This window comes from Denticeps clupeoides, chromosome 11, assembly GCF_900700375.1.
Source record: "Denticeps clupeoides chromosome 11, fDenClu1.1, whole genome shotgun sequence".
In the NCBI taxonomy this organism is placed as follows: domain Eukaryota; kingdom Metazoa; phylum Chordata; class Actinopteri; order Clupeiformes; family Denticipitidae; genus Denticeps; species Denticeps clupeoides.
The window spans coordinates 20,213,663-20,235,216 of NC_041717.1; the positions used below are offsets into that span (position 1 = coordinate 20,213,663).

General features: G+C 42.2%; 3 protein-coding genes and 1 pseudogene across 3 annotated transcripts; all 4 read right to left on the bottom strand.

The window, feature by feature from the left end:
* Positions 1-259: 259 nt before the first annotated feature.
* Positions 260-6,228, bottom strand: LOC114799560 (uncharacterized). The gene is made up of 7 exons (XM_028996320.1): positions 5,747-6,228; positions 4,757-4,852; positions 4,363-4,596; positions 4,121-4,283; positions 3,436-3,495; positions 1,716-1,742; positions 260-1,627 (listed from the first exon to the last, which is right to left on the bottom strand). The coding sequence occupies exons 1-7, from the start codon at positions 6,185-6,187 to the stop codon at positions 651-653; spliced, it is 1,998 nt and encodes a 665-aa protein (XP_028852153.1). The 5' UTR covers positions 6,188-6,228; the 3' UTR covers positions 260-650.
* Positions 6,229-9,031: 2,803 nt separating this feature from the next.
* Positions 9,032-14,242, bottom strand: LOC114799494 (GTPase IMAP family member 8-like). Its single transcript, XM_028996192.1, has 5 exons — positions 14,016-14,242; positions 13,387-13,457; positions 12,005-12,670; positions 11,360-11,386; positions 9,032-11,257 (listed from the first exon to the last, which is right to left on the bottom strand). Coding segments are annotated over exons 2-5 (1,746 nt in total). The 5' UTR covers positions 13,388-13,457; positions 14,016-14,242; the 3' UTR covers positions 9,032-10,205.
* A 1,079-nt stretch (positions 14,243-15,321) lies between these two features.
* Positions 15,322-18,791, bottom strand: LOC114800019 (GTPase IMAP family member 8-like; annotated as a pseudogene).
* A 29-nt stretch (positions 18,792-18,820) lies between these two features.
* LOC114800020 (SRR1-like protein) lies at positions 18,821-21,228 on the bottom strand. The gene is made up of 7 exons (XM_028997070.1): positions 20,921-21,228; positions 20,391-20,431; positions 20,150-20,313; positions 19,973-20,071; positions 19,698-19,849; positions 19,475-19,520; positions 18,821-19,387 (listed from the first exon to the last, which is right to left on the bottom strand). Exons 1-7 carry the CDS (start codon positions 21,058-21,060, stop codon positions 19,196-19,198), a joined length of 834 nt encoding a protein of 277 aa, XP_028852903.1. The 5' UTR covers positions 21,061-21,228; the 3' UTR covers positions 18,821-19,195.
* Between the last annotated feature and the right edge of the window lie 326 nt (positions 21,229-21,554).

Below are 21,554 nucleotides of genomic sequence, written 5' to 3' on the forward strand. Positions count from 1 at the left end.
GAGAGGTTTCCACAGGAACTTTCTCCACACTGTGATAACTATTGACCAGAATTTCATGTTTGCGTGCGCTCGCCCCTACCTGAGCCAGACTAAAATGCAACACATGATGTATTGTAAAAAATGTCAGAATAAATAAATCAGGTGCAATTATGTTCCCATCCTTTTGTTTTACACCAAAAAGCCAAAAGAAAAATGCTAAATTTTTTTAATTAAAGGGTGCTTACAATTGCTAAAGGTGGTCCACGTGTTGCTGACAAAATCACATAAACTTGTCTTTACTGAAGAAAAGTGGTACAAATGTAATAGAATAGTAGTACAATGGAAAAACATGCAGATCTGTGTGACTCATTATTTGCCTTAAGAAGAAAAAAATTCATAAGAACATTACAACATTTAATGCAGGCTTAATACATTGGCAAACTCTACAAGAGAAGCACATATGTCCTTTTTACCCCCAAAATGTCCCATCTGGTTCTCATCCATCATTATAATCTTTTTGCCAATGTTAATTGATTTGTCTTTTGAACTTTGATTACCATTTGACTCCTGATCTTCTCATAGTGTCACGATCCTGACTTTTTGGGGTGCTCTGGCTTTGCGCTTTACTTATTTGCACCACATGCTGTGAACCATGGGGATTAAAAACAAACTCATAATATTGAGCAACGTTTCTCGACTCTTTCCGCTGTATCATCATCCATCAGTTTTAATGCATCATGGGCCTCATCATCTTCTGCTTGACCTCTTATTTCTTCACAAGTTTCTCTCAGCTCTAAATCCAGCTTTTCTTTCATCTGCTTCGTCTTCTTCTGACAGTTTTCTTCCGGACGTTGTTGTGAGTCCTTGTCATTGCATTTATTCTTGATTTGACGTCTATTTGGAAGTGTGGTCCTTGAATTTGCTACATCGTCTGCCATGCACATTTCCTCCTCCATACTTAGCAGGGTTTCTTGATATTTGTTTTGCAGTTCTGCCATTTTCTGCTGTAGCAGCACCCTTTCCTTGGCCTGAAGTTCTCTCTCTGTTTCCAGAAACAAGTTGGAGGTGAAGTAGCTTCCACCATTCTCTTCAACCATCCTGTCCATCTTCTGCAACAGAGACCTGGCCTGAACGTCTGCGTTCTTGTCTTTGTTGTAGAACACGTGATAACGACCACCACATTCTTGAATCAGTTCCCTCACTTCAGGACTGCCGCGTCTAATGTAGTCTTCGATACGGATGCCCTCTTCCTGCAGGTAATCACCTCTGGTGAAACCCACGATAATGTGGTCTCTGACCCTACTCCCAAATATGTCCTGAAGCATCAGTATGGTCTCACGCTCTTCTTTTGTGAAGCGCCCTATGGCCACCAGCAACAAAAGCACGTGTGGCCCAGGTGACGACAGGACAACACATTTTCCGAGCTCTTTCCTGATTTCCTTTTTTGGAAGGTCCGTGTCAAAAAGCCCTGGGGTGTCAATGACATGCACCAGCCTTGGACCAACATACGCACTCTCTTTCTTGCATTTCTTGGTAACTGAGAACATTGCAGTGGAAGACTGAAACGCTGCCTTTCCAAGAATGGTGTTTCCTGTTGCACTTTTTCCAACCCCGTTTTTCCCCATCAGGACCACCCTCACACCGTCTTCTACGAAAAGAGATTGAAATTGTGTTATTTTTAACCAAACTGAATTCTTGATTACTGTCAAATATCACCAGTTTTAATGTGTACTTGCCTGGACGTGCTCGTACCTTTTCAAGCCCTGCAAGATACACATAAAACAAAATTATGTCTAAATCTACTGTAAATCTGTCAAGATGTCATGAAACGACAACTCGTGTGACAGAGCTTTGTCATTAGTCAGTCCCTCCTGGAATTCACAACAATTAATGCAAATTCAGCCAATCACCGCAGCCAATCAAAATGCTCATTTGCCCTCAAACATTTCTGCCACTATTGTTGCGTGTCCTTTTTGCTTATAATGGCTGATGGTGCCAAATGCCGCACTAAGGTAGAGAAGGATGAGAATTGTGAGACGACCAGAATCAGCTGCCATTAGAAGGTCATTGGTGATTTTTAACAAAAAGCTGTTTCTGTGGTATGGTGCTGGAATCGGCCATACAAATTCTGATTATTAAGGTGTGAGTGGAGTATGCTAATTAACAAATGGGAGGTTTGATGTTGGACAAAGATTTTCAAGATTAGTCGGATCTGCACCAGAATTTTTGAGAATTGGAATAAATGAAGCAGTTTTCAGACATGATGGAATGATTCCAGTGTTAAGGGAAGAATGGATAATTTGACACTGTGGGGAGAGGGTCAAGCTGTTTTATTACAGCCATTTGTTAAAATGATTTAAGTTCACTTTTTCTTCATTAATGCAGCACCCCGTATTGACAGAAAAACACAGAATTGTTGACATTTTTGCAGATTTGTGAAGAAATAAATCTGAAATATCACATGGTCCTAAGTATTGAGACCCTTCAGCCATACAGTCTTTTTGGGAAAGATGCAACAGGTTTTTCACACCTGGATGGGAAGATCCTCTGCCATTCCTCCTTGGTCTCATCAAACCAGAGAATCTTATTTCTCACCATCTTGGAGTCCTTCAGGTGTTTCTTTTAGCAAACTTCATGTGGGCTTCCATGAGTCTTGCACTGAGGAGAGGCTTCCGTCAGGTCACTCTACCATAAAACCCCAACTGGTGCAGGGCAGCAGTGATTTTGCCTCTCTCACCAAGGCTCTTCTCCCCCAACAGCTCTAGGAAGGGTTCTGGTTGCCCCAAATGTCTTCCATTGAAGGATTATGGAGGCCACTGTGCTCTTCGGAACATTTTTTTGTAACCTTGGCCAGATCTGTGCCTTGCCACAATTCTGTCTCTGAGCTCTACAGACAGTTCCTTTGACCTCATAATTCTCATTTGCTCTGACATGTATTGTGACCTGTAAGGTCTTAAATAAACCTTATACATTATCATCTCAAGGATGATCAGAAAAAATGAACAGCACCTGAGTTAAATATATGAGTGTCACAGCAAAGGGTCTGAATACTTAGAGCCGTGTGATATTTCAGTTTTTCTTGTTAATAAATCTGCAAAATTGTCAGAATGTCAGAATATTTTTTTGTTTTTGTAAATGTTGCTCATAAATCCTTTTGTAAGAAATGTTTCACACAAAATGTATAATGCAAAATACATGTAATACATTGTTAATAGGTAGTGAAAGTGCTACACAGCAGCACAGCACATGGTGCACACAGTGAAATTTGTCCTCTGTATTTAACCCATCACCCTGAGTGAGCAGTGGGCAGCCATGACAGGCGCCCGGGGAGCAGTGTGTGGGGACGGTGCTTTGCTCAGTGGCACCTCAGTGGCACCTTGGCGGATCGGGATTCGAACCGGCAACCTTCTGATTACGGGTACCATTAGTGCATGTGTGTGTACATATGCAACTCACGTTGTAAAAACAGTGTTTTGACATTGGATTCAGAAGACAGAACCAGTTGGGATTGACTCACTGTGGAGACAGAGAGAAGAGAACAAAATTTAATTATTGATATTTGTATTTCTTTCATTAACATAGGTCAAAAGCTAAGGAGCCCCCTGGGAGTCATGTAGGTTGAAAAAATTTAGGTTGAAAAGTGGTAGAAAAAAGTGACATGGTGGAAAAAAATTGAGACCTCCTGGGTATGAAACACGAGGAATTAGATCTTAAACAGCATGTTGATAATGCATTCTGATGCCGACGCCATTGTAGCTATTTTGTGTTATATGGTCACTATGCTAATTAAGAATCTTTGTGATGAAACGTGTCCTCTGCTTTTAACCATCACCAGAGGTGAGCAGTGGGCCATGACAGGCACCCATGGAGCAGTGTATTGGGATGGTATTTTGCACGTGCACTCCAAGCTCCTTCCACCTCATTTATTGTTTTTGCTACCACCTCACCTAATTTTTATCTACAACATGACCCCTAGGGGGCACTACAAATGTCACTACACCAAGCAGGACTGAATATAAAACCAGTTATATATGAAGTATACAAATGACAATGACAAACTAATGATTAATTAATTGATTCAATCAGTAATAAAAAGAGCTAATTTGACAGATTTTTTTTATTAATTAATGTTTCTGCAAACCTTCTTTGGATATCTTGAGTAGTTCTAGTTCATATAAGTCTTCCAGTTGTTTTTTCAGAGCAGCAACAGATTGGTTTACAGCTTCGAAAGAGACATTCTGATGGGTAGAATGGTGACTAGTTGTGTTTTCAAACCCATCAAGGTCACAGAGAGACTTGAACTTCTAAAAAACAAAACAACAAAGGTTTTCTTGAGCTCTAAAACACAGATTGATTGTAAAAGTCCTCTTTCTCAGATGTTACCTCAAGGAAATGGATGTGATCCTCTGTGTGTGAAAGCTGCTCGAGCTCAGCGTCTCTCCTCCTCAGATCAATTATCTCCTGCTCCAGTCGCACCAGGTGTCCTTCAGCCCGACTCAGTTCAGCCTTTTCCTGATCTCTGATCATCTTACACACCTCAGAGCATCTTTTCTCAATGGAGCGGATCATCTGAGTAAAGATCTTCTCACTGTCCTCCACTGCTGCCTGTGCAGAGCGCTGTTAGGAGACACAGAGAGAGGACGGGGTCCATTTGAAGCACCAGACCCTCACCCCAGACAGCAGCCTGGTCCCCACAGTGTGTCGCCTCGGTGGGACTGGAAATTGTCCAAACACTGGGCTCCTCACTGTCCTGAAATGTCTCTTCTCCTCGCCTCACCTTGAGAGTCTCCACAGCATCTCTCAGCTCCTGCAGCTCCTTCTCTCTCACCTGGAGTGTCTCTGAAGATTTCTTCTGCGTGTTTCTTAAGTACGCCTGTTAAAAGTTTCAGTGAACATTTAGTATAACAACCAATCTACTCACATATCCGTAGCTCATTTATTTATGTTCTACCCATCTAGTAGCACATCCTCCTAAACAGGGGCAAATGATTATTGGAAGTAGCCTAGTGGGTAACACACTTGCCTATGAACCAGAAGACCCAGGTTCAAATACCACTTACTACCATTGTGTCCCTGAGCAAGGCACTTAACCCTGAGTGTCTCCAGGGGGGGACTGTCCCTGTAACTACTGATTGTAAGTCGCTACCAGATAAGGGCGTCTGGTAAATGCTGTAAATGTGAATGTATTCATGTCAGTCAAATAGGCGGATTAAATAGGCGGATTTCAAATTACAATTAGAATGCATTGACTTACTTGAAATGCAAAATTCTAAACCATCCAATATTATGATCCTCAGTTCTAGATCTCATGTTTGCTGATTGCACCAAAAGCCCCACCCCATTATGCTTCTGTGTGCTGTGTTCTGTGCTGCTGTGTATCACAAGTGACAATCACTTCACTTTACTTGATTGGATGGTGTCATGGCAGGGAAGCCGATCCACAATCGGGACTGGCCTTTGCTAGATTTATACAACAGAAATGTGGACCCAACAGGACATTTCCTTGCTCACTTGCATCCCTAGGATTAGGTTCATTGCTATCATTTGTTCAAAATATTAATTTTGTCTTAATTTTAATTTGGACATTCAGTCTGAAAGCATTTCATCTACACAAAAAAAAAAATTAAAATCTGTTACAGTAATAGATTTTATTTTCACTGTATTATCATTTCATTGAGGTAACATGAAAGCACGTTGTAAGTCGCATTTAAGGCGTCTGCCAAATGCCTTAAATTTAAATGTAAATGTAGTGTATGATGCACTTTACCTGTTTCTCCTTCCTTTCTGCTGCAATCGACATTAATTGATGGCCTCTGTGCTCTTCTATTACGCACAGATAACAGATGAGCTGCTGATCAGTCTGACAAAACGTCTCCAGGCTTTTCCCATGTTGGGAGCAGCCCCTCCCCTGAAGTGCTGTCCCTGGTTTTTGTCCCTGGTTTAGACAAGCAGTTCGGAATTCCGGCTTCTTTAGTTCCTCCATCATCTCAGCAAGCAGGGGATTTTTGTTGAGTGCGGGTCTGGGAGTGAAAGTGGCTCTACACTGGGGGCAGCTGTAAATGCCTTTATCATCTTCCACGTTCCAGAATCCCGCAATGCAGCTAATGCAGTAATTGTGCCCACAGGGAATTGTCACCGGCACCGTGAGAAAATCCAGACAGATCGAGCAAGTGAAGGAACCTTCATTTCTCAGAAATGCATGAGCCATTTTCCTCCTGCAGCAGACACCTAGACATGCGTATATATATAAAGTGCACGTACAACTATTTTCTTGTCATGTGAGGAGGTGTGTTCTTTGAAACCCGGGTGGGAGGGGAAGTTTCGTGTCAGTGTGGGTAATGATGATATTACAAAGTAGTTTTTAAAGTTTCAAAAAAGTACTTATTCACTGTGGCTTGTAAAATAGTATAACCGGATAATTAAATGTACTGTTTACTTTACTTACTGTTTATCATCATGTTTCTTATGTGTTACATTCATTCTTTCGCCAAACTCAAAGACTCATCTGTTTAATTTTTCATGTTTAGTTTAATTTCCTCTGCATGGTCCCATTTTGTACTGTTCCTGAATTATTTTTTTATTCATCAATATTTTTTTTTTCTGTGCAGTGTACTCTTGTGCCATGAAACCTCCTTATAAGGAGACCCACACATACACTTGATTGGAGAAGAGAGCCATCATGAGAACTGGCTGATCGAAATCTCAGGAGTTTCTTGCAGATCCGACTTTGTCACATATCTCAAATGGCTGCGGAATGAATTATATAAACACACCATTGTTAATAAACCGGATCGAACCACTTTGGAGTGTAAACAGGTTAATATTCATAATGATTCCCTGAAATGAATATTTGTCAGGGCTGAAAGTTCTGGTAAATGCTTTCACAAACAAGGTGGCCATGTCATGAAGCACGAGGAAGTGGTGGCTGCAAAAAATGCTGCAGAATGCTGTGAAAAAAAGTAGAGTGCAAGCGAACGTAAACTAATCCACTTCAAAAAATGAAAAACTGTGGATAGAACTTCTCTAAGCAAGGTGGAGCATACCAATTATTTTATTCATCATTAAATAAAAAATGTGCTCCAAATGGAAATTATAAAAAAAAGGTATGTTACTCCTTGCAAGTAATTGTTTTTCTTTGGTTACCTTCCTAAAGTATAAGGTAACTAATATGACCAATATAAAGTAGTATTATGGTAATAATTATTTCAATCCCTTAAAAATGTTAATCAAATATATTGTATACAACTATATAATTGTACCAATCTTTTATGGATTAAAAACAAGTCAGTTATTAGAATGCATGAGGTTTTTGGTTAAACTGTTATGAGCTTACAGTCAGGTCCATAAATATTGGGACATCGACACAATGTTAACATTTTTGGCTCTATACACCACCACAATGGATATCAAAACGATGAATGAAACGAACAACATGTGCTTTAACTGCAGACTGTCAGTTTTTTTTTGAGGGTATTTACATCCAAACCAGGTGAACGGTGCTGGAATTACAACAGTTTGCATATGTGCCTCCCACTTGTTGAGGGACCAAAAGTAATGGGACAATTGGCTTCTCAGCTGTTCCATAGCCAGGTGTGTGTTATTCCCTCATTTTACCAATTACAATGAGCAGATAAAAGGTCCAGAGTTCATTTCAAGTGTGCTATTTGCATTTGGAATCTGTTGCTGTCAACTGTCAAGATGAGATCCAAAGAGCTGTCACTATCAGTGAAGCAAGCCATCATTAGGCTGAAAAAACAAAAGAAACATATCAGAGAGATAGCAAAAACATTAGGCGTGGCCAAAACAACAGCTTGGAACATTCTCAAAAAGAAGGAACGCACCGGTGAGCTCAGCAACACCAAAAGACCCGGAAAACCACGGAAAACAACTGTGGTGGATGACCGAAGATTCCTTTCCCTGGTGAAGAAAACACCCTTCACAACAGTTGTCCAGATCAAGAACACTCTCCAGGAGGTAGGCATATCTGTGTCAAAGTCAACAATCAAGAGAAGACTCCACCAGTGTGAATACAGAGGGTTCACCACAAGATGTAAACCATTGGTGAGCCCCCAAAACAGGAAGGCCAGATTAGAATTTACCAAACAACATCTAAAAAAGCCTTCGCAGTTCTGGAACAACATCCTATGGACAGATGAGACCAAGATCAACTTGTACCAGAGTGATGGGAAGAGAAGAGTATGGAGACGGAAAGGAACTGTTCATGATCCTAAGCATACCACCTCATCAGTGAAGCACGGTGCTGGAAATGTCATGGCGTGGGCATATATGCAGCCAGTGGAACTGGTTCTCTTGTATTTATTGATGATGTGAATGCTGACAAAAACAGTGCGATGAATTCTGAAGTGTTTCGGGCAATATTATCTGCTCACATTCAGCCAAATGCCTCAGAACTCATTGGACGGCGCTTCACAGTGCAGATGGACCATGACCCAAAGCATACTGCAAAAGCAACCAAAGAGAAAGAAGTGGACTGTTTTGCAATGGCCAAGTCAATCACCTGACCTGAATCCGATTGAGCATGCATTTCACTTGCTGAAGACAAAACTGAAGGGAAAATGCCCCAGGAACAAGCAGGAACTGAAGACTGTTGCAGTAGAGGCCTGGCAGAGCATCACCAGGGATGAAACCCAACGTCTGGTGATGTCTATGTGTTCCAGACTTCAGGCTGTAATTGACTGCAAAGGATTTGCAACCAAGTATTGAAATGTATAAGTTTGATTTATGGTTCTTATTCTGTCCCATTACTTTTGGTCCCTTAACAAGTGGGAGGCACATATGCAAACTGTTGTAATTCCTGCACCGTTCACCTGATTTGGAAATACCCTCAAATAAAATCTGACAGTCTGCAGTTAAAGCACATCTTGTTCGTTTCATTTGATATCCATTGTGGTGGTGTATAGAGCCAAACATGTTAACATTGTGTCGATGTCCCAATATTTATAGACCTGACTGTATACTAAAACAACGTAATGCTTAAAAAAGGGGGAAAGCTGTGAATTACACCAAAAGTAAAAAAGCACATGTACAGCTCTTATTGATTGAAACGTTTAATTACTTAAAGAGTGCTTGCAGTTGCTTACATATTCATTACATAACATCAAACGGGTGATCTTTAAAGATACATGAGCAAAATAAAGTTTGATCTACATGGTCATCTTTTCTCAGTTCACAGAAGTCCCTTCAAAATCAAAAAACCTTTTCTTAAGCGTTACAATGGTAAAACATGCAAATCTGTGCAACTCATCCTTTGGCTTAAGAAGAAATAATTCATAAGAACATTTAATGCAGACTTAATATATACTGTTGGGGTACACCTTCGCCAACCGGGTCTGTTGATAAGGAAGAAATAATCACTGGAGAGACAGAGTGTGGCAGTGGCGGCCTAGTGGTTAAGGAAGTGGCCCCGTAATCAGAAGGTTCCCGATCCGCCAAGGTGCCACTGAGGTGCCACCGAGCCAAGCACCGTCCCCACACACTGCTCCCCGGGCGCCTGTCATGGCTGCCCACTGCTCACCAAGGGTGATGGTTAAAAGCAGAGGACACATTTCACTGTGTCACCGTGTGCTGTGCTGCTGTGTATCACAATGATAATCACTTCACATTATCACTTTAGAGTTATCACAATAATTCCTTTATTGCACAGAATGATCACGATAGCTCAAACTGCAAGTGTGTGTTTCCTTTTTATAACCCCCCCGTCTGGTTTCACCCCCACCCTTGGTCTACTTGGACCTTGTTTTTGGCTCTTTTCACGGAGAGCTGCGCGCCTCTCAGTTCCCAGAATCAGTCTTGCTCACCGCACCCCACAGAGGTTTCCTGTTATGCTGCAAGCTTGCTCTTGTCATATCTCGTTCTGCGCTGTGCTTCTTATGCCTTCCTAAAGTTATCTCAATAAAAAGCTATCTTGGTGGCACCTTGGCGGACCAGGATTCGAACCGGCAACCTTCTGATTACGGGGCCACTTCCTTAACTGCTAGGCCACCACGGCCCATAGTGAAGACATAGTCAGAATCACATAACCTTTTCTTAAGTGTTACAGTGGCAAAAACATGCAAATCTGTATGACATCATTTGACCTAAGAAGAACATTTAATGCAAACTTAAACTTAATATATGCCCAACACTCATTTTATCCCAAATGTCTCCTCTGGTTCTCATCCACCACCCTAACGTTATTTGTCTTTTTTTTCTTATGAACTGTAATATTATAATATTGCACATGACCGTTTGGTATTAACTTTTTCTGCTGTTTCAACAGCCTGATCCTGTTCAGCCTGGCTCCTGATCTTCTCATAGGTTTCCTGCAGCTCTAACGCTAGTTTGTCTTGTAGTTCCTTCACCTTCTTTTGATAACCTTCCTCCATATTGAGCTGTTCATTGTCTTCTGTCGCTGCCATCTCCGGAGTTTCTTCCTCGGGCTCATTTTTCACATGCGGGAAATTATAAATGTCACGCTTAACAGAAAGATTACATTCAATCGTCTGACTTATTTTGGAAACCTCAGTCACAAATTGATGATCTTTGATGGTGATTTTCTCATGTGTGCGTTCAATGCCCTCTTCTATTCGTTGGAGAGCTTGTTCGTACTTCTTTTCCAGGTCTGCCATTTTCTCCTTTATGAGCTTCATTTCCTTGGCCTGGATTTCTTTCTCTGTGTCCAGAAACATGCTGCTGGTGTAGTAGCTTCCTCCATTAGCTTGGACCATCTTGTCTATCTTCTGCAGGAATCCCATGGCCTGACTTTCAGCGCTCTTGTCTTTGTTGCAGAACAAGTGATACCGGCCGCCGCAGTCCTGAATGAGTTCCCTCACTTGAGGATGGCCATTACGAATGTACTCTTCAACACTTCTTCTCTCGTCTCGCAGTTCCTCTCCTCTGGTAAAACCAATGATAGTGTATGCTTTGGCTCGCTCCCCAAATATGTCTTGAAGCATCAGCAGTGTGTCGCTCTCTTCTTTTGTGAATCGCCCTATAGCCATCAGCAGCAAGAAGACGTGCGGCCCAGGTGATGACAGCGCGATGCAATTTCCAATCTCCTTCTTGATTTGCTCATTTGGGATGGTTGTATCAAACAGCCCTGGGGTGTCGATCACGCAGACCACTCTTGAGCCAATGTTTGAGAAGCTTTTCTCACATTTTTTGGTAACCGAGGACATTACAACAGAAGAATGGAAAGTTGCTCTTCCAAGAATGGTGTTTCCAGTTGTGCTTTTTCCAACACCGGTCTTCCCAATCAGGACTACCCTCACACAGTCCTCTGCATCAAGATAAAAAGAGTCCATTTGCAAAATTCTTTCACATGTGGTCGGTTCAGACATTGCATTAATGCGTTAGAAATGCATGTTAGCTCAAGACTTACTTGTTGACCGTTTTTCTGTGTCAGTCCCTGTAAACAGAAACACCGCCATTAGAATGAATTCCAGTAGCGTTTGTTGGTTAGATATAAATTCATGATTGGGCCATTCCTAGCTAGCAAAGCTGCTCCAAGTGTAGTCTAGAGTAGTAGTAGCCTAGTGGCTAACACACTCGCCTATGAACCAGAAGATCCAGGTTCAAATCCCACTTACTACCATTGTGTCCCTGAGCAAGACACTTAAACCTGACTAGCTCCAGGGGGGGACTGTCCCTCTACGCCGATTTACGGCACATTTCCCCCCAGCCAGTTGTTTTTGACTGGGAAATGCACCCTTAAAATAGTTTCAATGTCGTGCCAGGTTTTTGTTGGTCGGTCATGCAACGCCCAGACCTGTTCCAGCTTAAATAACATGATCGATGGAGGGGAAACTGCTGAGTCACTTTATCTGAACTCTGCTAATGCTTTCGTCTTAAACAAGAGTTACGCCTCTTCACACGTTGTTTTCTGTACTTTCTTCTCAGTTACAGAGGGATTAGTTTTAGCTTATTGGCAAAACGCAATGAATGTCTGTTGAAGTCCATGCAGCTTAATATCGTCATACTTCATTATGTCGCCAAAACTGATTTACATAATTTACATGATACCTACATTTGCTTAGTATTTCTGAGAAGCGTCCAGACTTCATTGTTTTTGAGTCAGGATTTTCCCTTCTCGTGTCTTGAGCCCTCGGTTTGACAAGTGGTACAGTCGTTGGAATGTTGTAGAAGCCTCCCTTTTCCTGGACCATGCCTTCAATTTTTGCCATAAGATCTCTAACCTGGTCGCGGTCTCCCCTGTTTTCATTATTAAACATGTGGTGTCTCTTTCTGAGTGGCATGGGTAAATGTTTGCTCGCTTTGTGAGATGCAAGAAAGCTGGCCTCCTCCTCTTGATCGCCATGGGTGAAAAGCACAATTGTGAAATCCACTGCTTTGGCTCCAAAAGCCTCACGAATTGTGGCGAGTACTTCGTCCAGATTCTCTTTCATTTTCTTTGGATGAAGGACGAGCAGAAACAAATGTGGTCCAGGAGAAGACAAGGAGATGACAGTGTCGACTTCTCTGGGCACCTCCTTCAACAAGTCGGGGGTGTCGATCACACGAACCCTCCTTTTGCCAACCATACCCCTGGCCTCTGTACACTTTGGTGCTCCACGGGACTGAGAACCAAAGTCATTTCTTCCAAGTATGGTATTGCCAGATGTACTTTTTCCTACTCCTTTTGTTCCGAGGAGTACAATTCTTAGATCACTCGTATCTTTTACTGCCTCCGCCACTGTAGAAGACAAGACATACCAAGTAAAAAATCTGGGAGTCTGGGAGGCAACGAGAGTTCTGAAAGGCGATTTCTTATTTTAACAAATGTGACTAAAAGTAAATGAGTCTCAGGTCCCGTCCACATGAAAACACGTTTGGTTTTTCGGTTTCTGAAATGTTGTCACCCACATGGAGATGCAGAGAACGTTGTTTTAACGCCCTCCACACCTATAAGTGGCGCTGTAACTCCTCCGTCTCACCCAAAGTGGTCTCCTTGCTTAACATTTAGTTCTCCTCCGGAGTGAGTTAAACACATTGTTGGCCTTCAGCCTTGTCTTTCCATTAGAAATGTGCACCGTAAAGAGGATTTCTTGGAGTTGCTTTATGAGGTTCTGCATATACTGAACTACAACCACAAACATGTATGTGATGCCCAGTGGCAGCTAGGCACACATAGCCGGGGCTCAAGAACCTGATTAGGGAGTCCTGATCAATCCAAGCTGAAGCCAATTATGTATGATTGATCAGGACATTACGGCCACATACGGTCCACATGCCTATTTCGTTTGTATTTGTAAAAAATCCTTTTCATTTTAGACGATAATGTTCTCATGTGGACGGGGCTTCGTTGTGATGGATGACCTGCTCAACCTGCAGCCACTATGATCCTCATTTGGAGACGTTCAATGACACTGACCTTTCCTTTAATTTAAATATGAAACAGAAATTTCTTACTGTTTGAAGATTCTGCTGAAGATTTTGCTATAACTGGTTCATTGACTGCACAGTCCGTACAGAATAAAAATCTGTGAGTAAAAATTCAAATATGTCAGTTATAATCGAAGTATTTATTGAATACTAAATAAATGACTAATTGTGTTAGGCACTTTTTATTGTGCAGTTGTGTTGCACAATTTTAACCATAGACGTATGTATTTTAACATATTTTATTACAGTAACCTAGATAAGATTAACATCCTAATAAACACCACAATTTGCAATAGACAAAATGTAGACAATTATTGAAAAATCACTATTAAGTAATTCTGTCCTGGCTCTGCGTGGCTAAACATGCTGAAAAAAAGACACTGGCTAAAATAAAAAAAAATTTATGACTCTGTCAAACCTAATATTTTAGCATTGCCGTAAATAAACAAATCAAACCTGCTGTTGCCTGGTTTATTCACATTGCTAAAATATTAATTGTGACAGATTTATTACATATTTTTAAGAATAGCCGTTGTTAACTTTTTTTCATTGTACTCATATGAGACCTATGAGTATTTGTTAATTGTTAAGTATTTTGTATAAATTGCATTACATTTATAATTCTATATATAAATATTATACAAAGAAGTACTTACAAGATGTGGAGCTCGACAGGCCAAATAAACTCCTCTCCCTTGTAACTTTCTTATAAAATGTAATAATGGTGACCTGGAGATAACTCTGTCTGATGGGCAAACTGATTTCTTTCCTGATACCAACAGTAGGAGAAAAAAAAGAGAAAGCGAAAGAATGAATGCCAAAAATTGTTCTGAGGATTACTGACTTACCAGCAACAGACAAAAGACTGAGGTAAACCACATCCAGACACCCAGTGTCTGCATTCTGTCACATACAATAAATGTTAGCTTGTTTCCTGCTATCATACAGTGTTTTTTTTTTTTATACACTCTCAGATTTGAGCATTTAAGCAAAAAATAAAAAGTATTTTAGAATTTTTTCTCTATGTGTTTACGGCCCACATGCCACATTTATTTTTGAACTCCATACATTTGCTAGCTGGTCTGCACATTCCCTGAGCATCTTCCAAGGACGTTGTCTGGTCCAGCAGCCTTTTGTGAGTTAACTCTGTGAATAGTCCGCCATGGTTAGACACAGCACCTGATCACTGGAAGGAGGGTTGGATGTCCTCGCAGTCCCTTTATTCTCTTTTTTTATTGTTAGAGTTATCCGTCTTATCCAACACTTATAAACCAGAGAGAAATGACACGAAGCAGTTGAGCTCTTTTTACTTGCAAAGGGGAGCGATCAGAGACGATCATGCCTCCAAAAGCTCTCCCGTCTCCCGTTTAATAAATGTGAGATATATATGTCAAAACGTTAATAAAAGGTAATTGCATGATAACTTATTTACATTTTCCAACATTTATTCTCTAAATCACATCATCAACCTAGGAGTCCGAATCCCTGCCAGACCGGATCATGACAGAAATACAACTTCAAAAACATAGGATAACCCATTTGTCCTTAGTTTTATTTTAATAAAAAAAGAACACCACCTGCTATAGCCCATCTGAGTACAGAGGTACAAGAAAGTAAAAAGAAAATATAAATAAACAACCAAATTAAACACATTGACATCAAGAAATATCAACACATATTTTTAATATACAAAACATTTATAAAATTCTATGTGATTAATTAGTGACTATAAATGTTGCAGGCTGTTTGTATTGTGTTGTGTTGATAATACGATGTTTTTCCTTGAGCTTTTGGTTTTTCTGATTCTTAAGAATTATAAGGCAGTGGTGGCCTAGTGGTTAAGGAAGTGGCCCCTTAATTAGAAGGTTGCCGGTTCAAATCCCGACCCGCTGAGGTGCCACTGAGCAAAGCACCGTCCCCACACACTGCTCCCCGGGCGCCTGTCATGGCTGCTTACTGCTCACCAAGGGTGATGGGTTAAATACAGAGGACACATTTCGTTGTGTCACCGTGTGCTGTGTATCACTTCACTTTCATTTTACAAAATTTTGTTTTTATTATAAATAAAAAAAATTACTGACTGATAAGTCATCTCATGAAAAAACCTCTATGTGTGTTGTATGTACATTTGTTTCTTTGAAAATAAACAGTGCTGTCATGATATTGTGCAACGGAGCCATTGTTTTTTCTTCTTCGGCTTTGCTTCCGCCATCTTTGCTGCCTCGGGGGCGTGAGTTATCTCAGCTTCTCTCCGTATGGCCTGGTAACTTCTGGTCAACTCGAGGAAAATCTGTTTCTCTATGGAGGTCAAACTTCGCTGCATTTCCCTCACAGAGCACCTGATGGTCTTCCCCTTGGTGAACAGGTCACCCTTCTTTCCATGAGATTCTTCAGCTTCACCACTCTCACCCTGGGTGTCCTGGTCTATAGGAACCTCGTAATGACCTGCTGTCTCTTTAACGTCAGAATCAGCCAGACCTTCGATTGTGTTTGCATACAAATTTGAAATCTCCTCTAATTTCTGAAGCAAAAGTTTCTCTTCTTTAGCTGCAATCTGTCTCTCGATCTCCTGGAACATCTCGCACGTGTAGAAACTGCCTCCATTCTTCTCGATCATTCTGTCCACCTTATCCAACAGAGACGTGGTCTGATGTTCAGTGTCCTGGTTTTTATTGTTGAAGACATGATACCTCCCCCCACAATCATCTATTAGTTTCCTCACTTCAGAGCTGCCTTTCTCAGGTACTCTTCAATGCTCATCCCTTCTTCACCAAGAACATCCCCTCTGGTGAAGCCCACAATGATGTACTCTTTGGCTTGTTCCCCAAATATGTCCTGAATCATCAGCAGCGTCTCGCTCTCCTCCTTCGTGAAACGTCCGACGGCGATCAGCAGCAGGAAGACATGAGGACCAGGAGATGACAGGCTGATGCACTTCCCGATCTCTTCCCTGATCTTGTCCTCAGGCAGGTCTGTGTCAAATAGCCCTGGGGTGTCGATGATCTGAACCTGCCTTGAACCCATCATCATGGTCTTCTTCTCGCATTTTGACGTGACGGAGCTCATTAGTCCCGATGACTTAAACACATTTTGTCCAAAGATGGTGTTCCCCGTCGCACTCTTTCCAACTCCAGTCTTCCCAATCAGGACCAGCCTTAAGCTCTCTAGGAAGCAGAACATGAAGAACATCAATTACAATTACAATTAAAAGAAAAACACGGCACAGAAAATCTTGATATCTTCTATCAAGGGGCAGTGGTGGCCTAGAGGTTAAGGAAGCAGCCCCGTAATCAGAAGGTTGCCGGTTCGAATCACGATCTGCCAAGGTGCCACTGAGGTGCCACTGAGCAAAGCACCGTCCCCACACACTGCTCCTGTCATGGCTGCCCACTGCTCACTCAGGGTGATGGGTTAAATGCAGAGGACACATTTCACTGTGTGCACCGTGTGCTGTGTATCATATGTGACAATCACTTCACTTTAATTAATGTTCAGTTAGCCGACTTACCCGCATTCGTCTGTTTTTCAATGCGACGCCCTACAGAGACAAAACAAAAAAAAGACAAAAGTAAATCTAAAGCAAGTAGACATTTCCAAATAACTCTCCAAGTACCTATCTTCATACTCACATCTATTTAAAGTCTGCTGAAAATTGATTTTTTCATCCTGTGGTTCCTGCTGTGGTCGTGTTTGCAGGCCGCGTAGATTGGGTGGGGTCTCTATCGACTTGGGTGGCCCCACCTCTTGCTGAAGATGGTTCGACTTTGTGGAGCAGTAGAAGTCGCCATTGCTTTCCACCATTTGGTCTATTTTCTCCAGAAGACCCGAAACCTGGTCGTGATCAGCCATGGTTTGGTTGTGAAACACGTAATGGCTGTTGACGAGCTTCTTCAGCACCTGTTTGCTTAGATCGGACACAGTGAAGCAGGTTTCCTCCTGTTGGTCTCCATGAGTGAAGAGAGCCATTGTGAAATCGAGTGCTCCTTCTCCAAAGGCCTCTTGGATCAGGCTAAGAGATTCCTCTTCACTATGCGTTAATTTGCTGGGCTGGAGGACCAGGAGGAACACATGAGGTCCAGGTTTTGACAGGGTAACTATGGTGTTGATCTCTCTCTGGAGGCTCTCATGATCCAGCTGACCACTGAAAAGGTCAGGGGTGTCGATGACCACCACGCTTCTGTCATTCACCCTTCCCTTGGTCATTCTCGTTGTTCCTGATAAAGATGACCTTTGGGTCTGAAATGCTTTTTTGCCCAGAATGGTGTTTCCGCTGGAACTCTTCCCCATTCCACTTTTACCCAGGAGGACAATTCTCAGCTCAGAGGACCTTCTTCCAGTTTCTGCCAGTAAATGACAAAGCATCGACAAGGACTTAATGACAATAAAAAATTCAATCCAACAAGGCAAAGACGGAAAGCGCTAAGACCGATACCAAATAGCGGAGAGACCAAGACTTCACAGAGAGTGCAAAAAGTGACATCAGATGAGAATTTTTCTGTTTTTGTTCATACACGATCATCTTGGATTGTTGATGTATTAGACTTTTAATAAATAGATGTGGGTTAATAATGTAGTAAAAAGGGCTCAGTAAATAACTCGAAAGTTTGAGATGACTGGTGGTCTAATGTAATTGGTTATTCAGTTCCATTTTATGACTGCCATATAGACATGATTTAACCTGGCATTTAACCATCAAACTTACTTGCTCATGGTAAGCAAGTACATTTTGTAAAGCACACTTAACGGTAAATTTAAAACAGCAACTAGCTAGTTTTCTGTTTTTTACGCAATAAAAATAAAGCTCTGTAACTGCAGCACAGGGTGTAAGGGTTGTGAAACGCTGTGATGACTACATTACATTGAACGCTACTCTTTGAAGGTCCAAGGTCTAGTGTAGGCGTGGACCATAATAAAAAAAAAAAGGAATTTATGGGAAATGGAGAAACAGCTTCTCTTCCTGGTTGACCACTGTACATCATTTGTCATTATTTAATCCATAACTGTTTCAGTTGTAGTGAAAAAAAAGAGAAATTTAGCACAGACACGTTGCACGAGTTAAAAGTGTGAGATTTAAATTAGGAGTTCAATATTAAACTGATAAGACAGTAATTAATCATTTCAGAAAACAAACTTACTTCTGCCCATTTACATTAAGGTAATATATTATTAAAAACTACATTAAAGATCATGATTTGGGTCATTAGTGTCACGTCAACGCAACATTTTTGCTACTAGAAAAGACTAGAAGAAAAGTTAAATAATAATTAAAAATAGTAATTACGGTTTTGCACTGACCAGATTTCTTGTCCATTGTACTTTCCAGACTATCTTCCTCCTGAACTGAACCTGTTACATGATGCCTGAGGCACGTTTTTTTTTTTTTTTTTTTTTATAGGAGAGGGGCGGAGACTCAACTGCGGTTCACGTCAACTGCGGCATGGACAGAGGTCAAGAACATCACTTCACGATATGTCAGATTTAATCATGTGGATAAAAAACAAAAAATAGATCTCTGCACCAGTGAAAAGGCATAAATGTACAGTTCAAGGGTGGATTAGAGGCCGAGCTCACTTCCTGGACCACTGCAAAAACCAGGCCACGTACCTCCTCACGTGAACAACACAAAACAAACTTTGGCCGCACGACATAATTCAGAATAATACATTTGACCGTATAATCTTTCCTTGTGCCAGAACCTACAAAACACATATGGAGATAACATCTTCATCTCTTGCAATTAAATCTACGCCAAGTGACACGAACATTCCTCACTTTTCGCTGTAATTAAGTAACACATACAAATACATCATTTAAATTTGGTATAATTAGTGGTTACTCAGTTTCTCTCTTCCCGGATGATCTCCAAGTCCTGGCAGTGCTGGTACTGAGGTTCAACAGGGAAAGTCCAGGAGGATTCTGGCAACTTGTGGAGGTTCTGCCGGGGGAATCGGATCAGCGCCGTGTCGTTAAACACGTCGGAAAAGCGCGGCGAGCAGGGAAGGGCCGTCTCCTCGCATGTCCCCATCACCTGGTAGCATGGCCTGGTCAAGGATTAAATCCACACCAGTGCCCCTCGCCACCCTACATTCAAATGGGTTCCTCCTGCCAAGGATACAGCATCCAGGTAGGTGTAGTCCCTCTGGAGCTCCCTCTGCAGGATCCTACCAGATGAGACCACAGGAAAATGACGGTTTTTACAATGTCTGATCTGGCAAACAAGGGTTTTAAAACCAAAATTCTCTAAGACAAATTTTTTTGTGTGGTTTGATTAAGACTAAGATGTCTTGATGTCGTGTAGATGTACGAAGCGTGTTTAAATTACTTTGTGCTCCATTCACCTCTCCTGGATTCCGTGGAAGCTGTTGCCGATAACCATGACCTTTGGCAGAGCCTGCAGACTCCAGTTCCTCCACAGCAGGTTGTTGTACAAAGCTTTCCCACAATGCATCAGGTAGAACAGAGTGGGTCGGGACACGGCTCTTTTTCCCTCCTGACACAATCATACAAAATGAATATACTGCAAAGCACGACCAAGTAAAACTCGATCCCACAGGTCTAGTGATTTTTCAAAAGATTCTTCAAATTTTAGAAATAAATTTTAGCATCAGCGGACCTCGTTTTCTGTAAGAACCGTGAATCCCAGGTCTCGCAGCGTGCCGCACTCTGCGGACGTGAAGACGGGGTCGTACACGCTGCATCGCTCCACTGGGACCTAGGAAAGACGAGGCCGGAGAAGAAATCCACTAAGCATGCAGAGACCGGGGCGAAAGCGATTCTTTCCCACACGCACCCGGAGCGCTTCCAGCAGCAGAAGCAGCATGGCCAGTTGGTACCGCGCCGACACACACGAGGAGAAGCTGCCCAGCCCGTAACACACGCAGTCCCACGCGCCGTCAGCATCACTCGGCTCCCCGGAAGAAGGCTCCCCACTGGCCTTACAGCGGGTTATCAGTTCTGCAAAGGAAGACCGTTGCACTCGGGCCTTCTAAGACTCACGCGACAACTTACATACGTACTGCATGCCGACTTACCCCTCCAGCGGTGCCAAAACTCCTCTCCCCTCAACTCATTCCTGTGGAAGACATGGAAGAAGCCACATAAACGTGTACGTTTCTAGTAGTGCTATGGGATTCAAGACTCACGAGTCAAGAATCTGAGGTCTCCATTGAACTGAATCCTTCGAGTCCTAACTACACGGTGTCTACATCGTAAACTCAGTCACATAATTTTTTTTTTTTTTTTTATAACCATTAGAACATGAATTACTACCATACAAGTTGCATAACGTACAGTTTCTTTGCACCATCTGAAACTCTCACAGACTCACAGAATCTCCTCTGGCCTGAACTACTGATTCAAGTGACTCACGGACCCGGATCACTTTACTGAGTGACTCAATAAGTATTACAGGTCTAATTTTTAGGACTATCTAAAGGTGTAAAAGGCTCAAATAATGCAGATTAGAAAGTGATACGTGTCAAAAGTTGATATGCATAGCTGTTCTAGAAGAACTGGGAGTCGGTCTCTTCCAACTCTGTAAACTAATGAACGTGCAGCTTACACAGCCTCCGCGATCCGCCGTTCGCTTTCTGTCCCGCTCAGAGCATCTGCGTCCTCTTTACGGGCCCTCGGCGGCGGTCTGTCCCTGCGCCCGGCTCCTTTCCGCCGGCGGGCCACCTGCCACCCTTCCCCGCACGCCATTAGCCCAGGAAACGTCTGCGAGTCGTCAGTCCGGCAGGCTAACGAGGCGGGACGTAACGTTTCGTCCGCGACATGATTAATGTTTATTCATGTCAGAATAAAGACTCGCAGTTACACGATGTTTAACAAGAAAAGCCGCGTGTTTACTGCGCATGCGTGTTCGGGTCCGGCGCGTCAAATCGGCATCACAACATCGGCGAGGAGGTACCACCTTTCAAATAAAAGGGGGTTAATGGCGAAATTCAGACGCGTTCATCGTATAAAAAAAACGTTCTTTGCAAAAACATAAAACTACATCATGTGATTTTGTAGCTGTTATTAGTGAAACAACTGAATAGTTCCTTTGGTTTTTAATAGGCTTATTAACTCCTTCGCTGTTACTTGGTATCGCCGAAAGGAGGCGGTTTTTATGCTGTGGATCACATGACGTAAACAGAGAATCCCATTGGTGGACGGTGTTTTATTCTGCCGCGAACTGCCGAGTTCACCGGAAA

Excerpts from the sequence above, each read along its gene's own strand:
- LOC114799560 (XM_028996320.1), bottom strand. The coding sequence starts at position 6,187 with ATGGCTCATGCATTTCTGAGAAATGAAGGTTCCTTCACTTGCTCGATC. Across the intron at positions 3,496-4,120 it reads ACTCAAGATATCCAAAGAAG|TGAGTCAATCCCAACTGGTT; the intron begins GTTTGCAGAAAC and ends CTGTCTCCACAG. Across the intron at positions 1,628-1,715 it reads AAAGGTACGAGCACGTCCAG|AAGACGGTGTGAGGGTGGTC; the intron begins GCAAGTACACAT and ends CTCTTTTCGTAG.
- LOC114799494 (XM_028996192.1), bottom strand. Across the intron at positions 11,387-12,004 it reads CTCAGAAATACTAAGCAAAT|GGACTGACACAGAAAAACGG; the intron begins GTAGGTATCATG and ends TTCTGTTTACAG. Across the intron at positions 11,258-11,359 it reads CACAGAAAAACGGTCAACAA|AGGACTGTGTGAGGGTAGTC; the intron begins GTAAGTCTTGAG and ends ATCTTGATGCAG.
- LOC114800020 (XM_028997070.1), bottom strand. The coding sequence starts at position 21,060 with ATGGCGTGCGGGGAAGGGTGGCAGGTGGCCCGCCGGCGGAAAGGAGCC. Across the intron at positions 20,314-20,390 it reads GTTTTGGCACCGCTGGAGGG|AACTGATAACCCGCTGTAAG; the intron begins GTAAGTCGGCAT and ends CTTCCTTTGCAG. Across the intron at positions 19,850-19,972 it reads CGGTTCTTACAGAAAACGAG|GAGGGAAAAAGAGCCGTGTC; the intron begins GTCCGCTGATGC and ends TGATTGTGTCAG.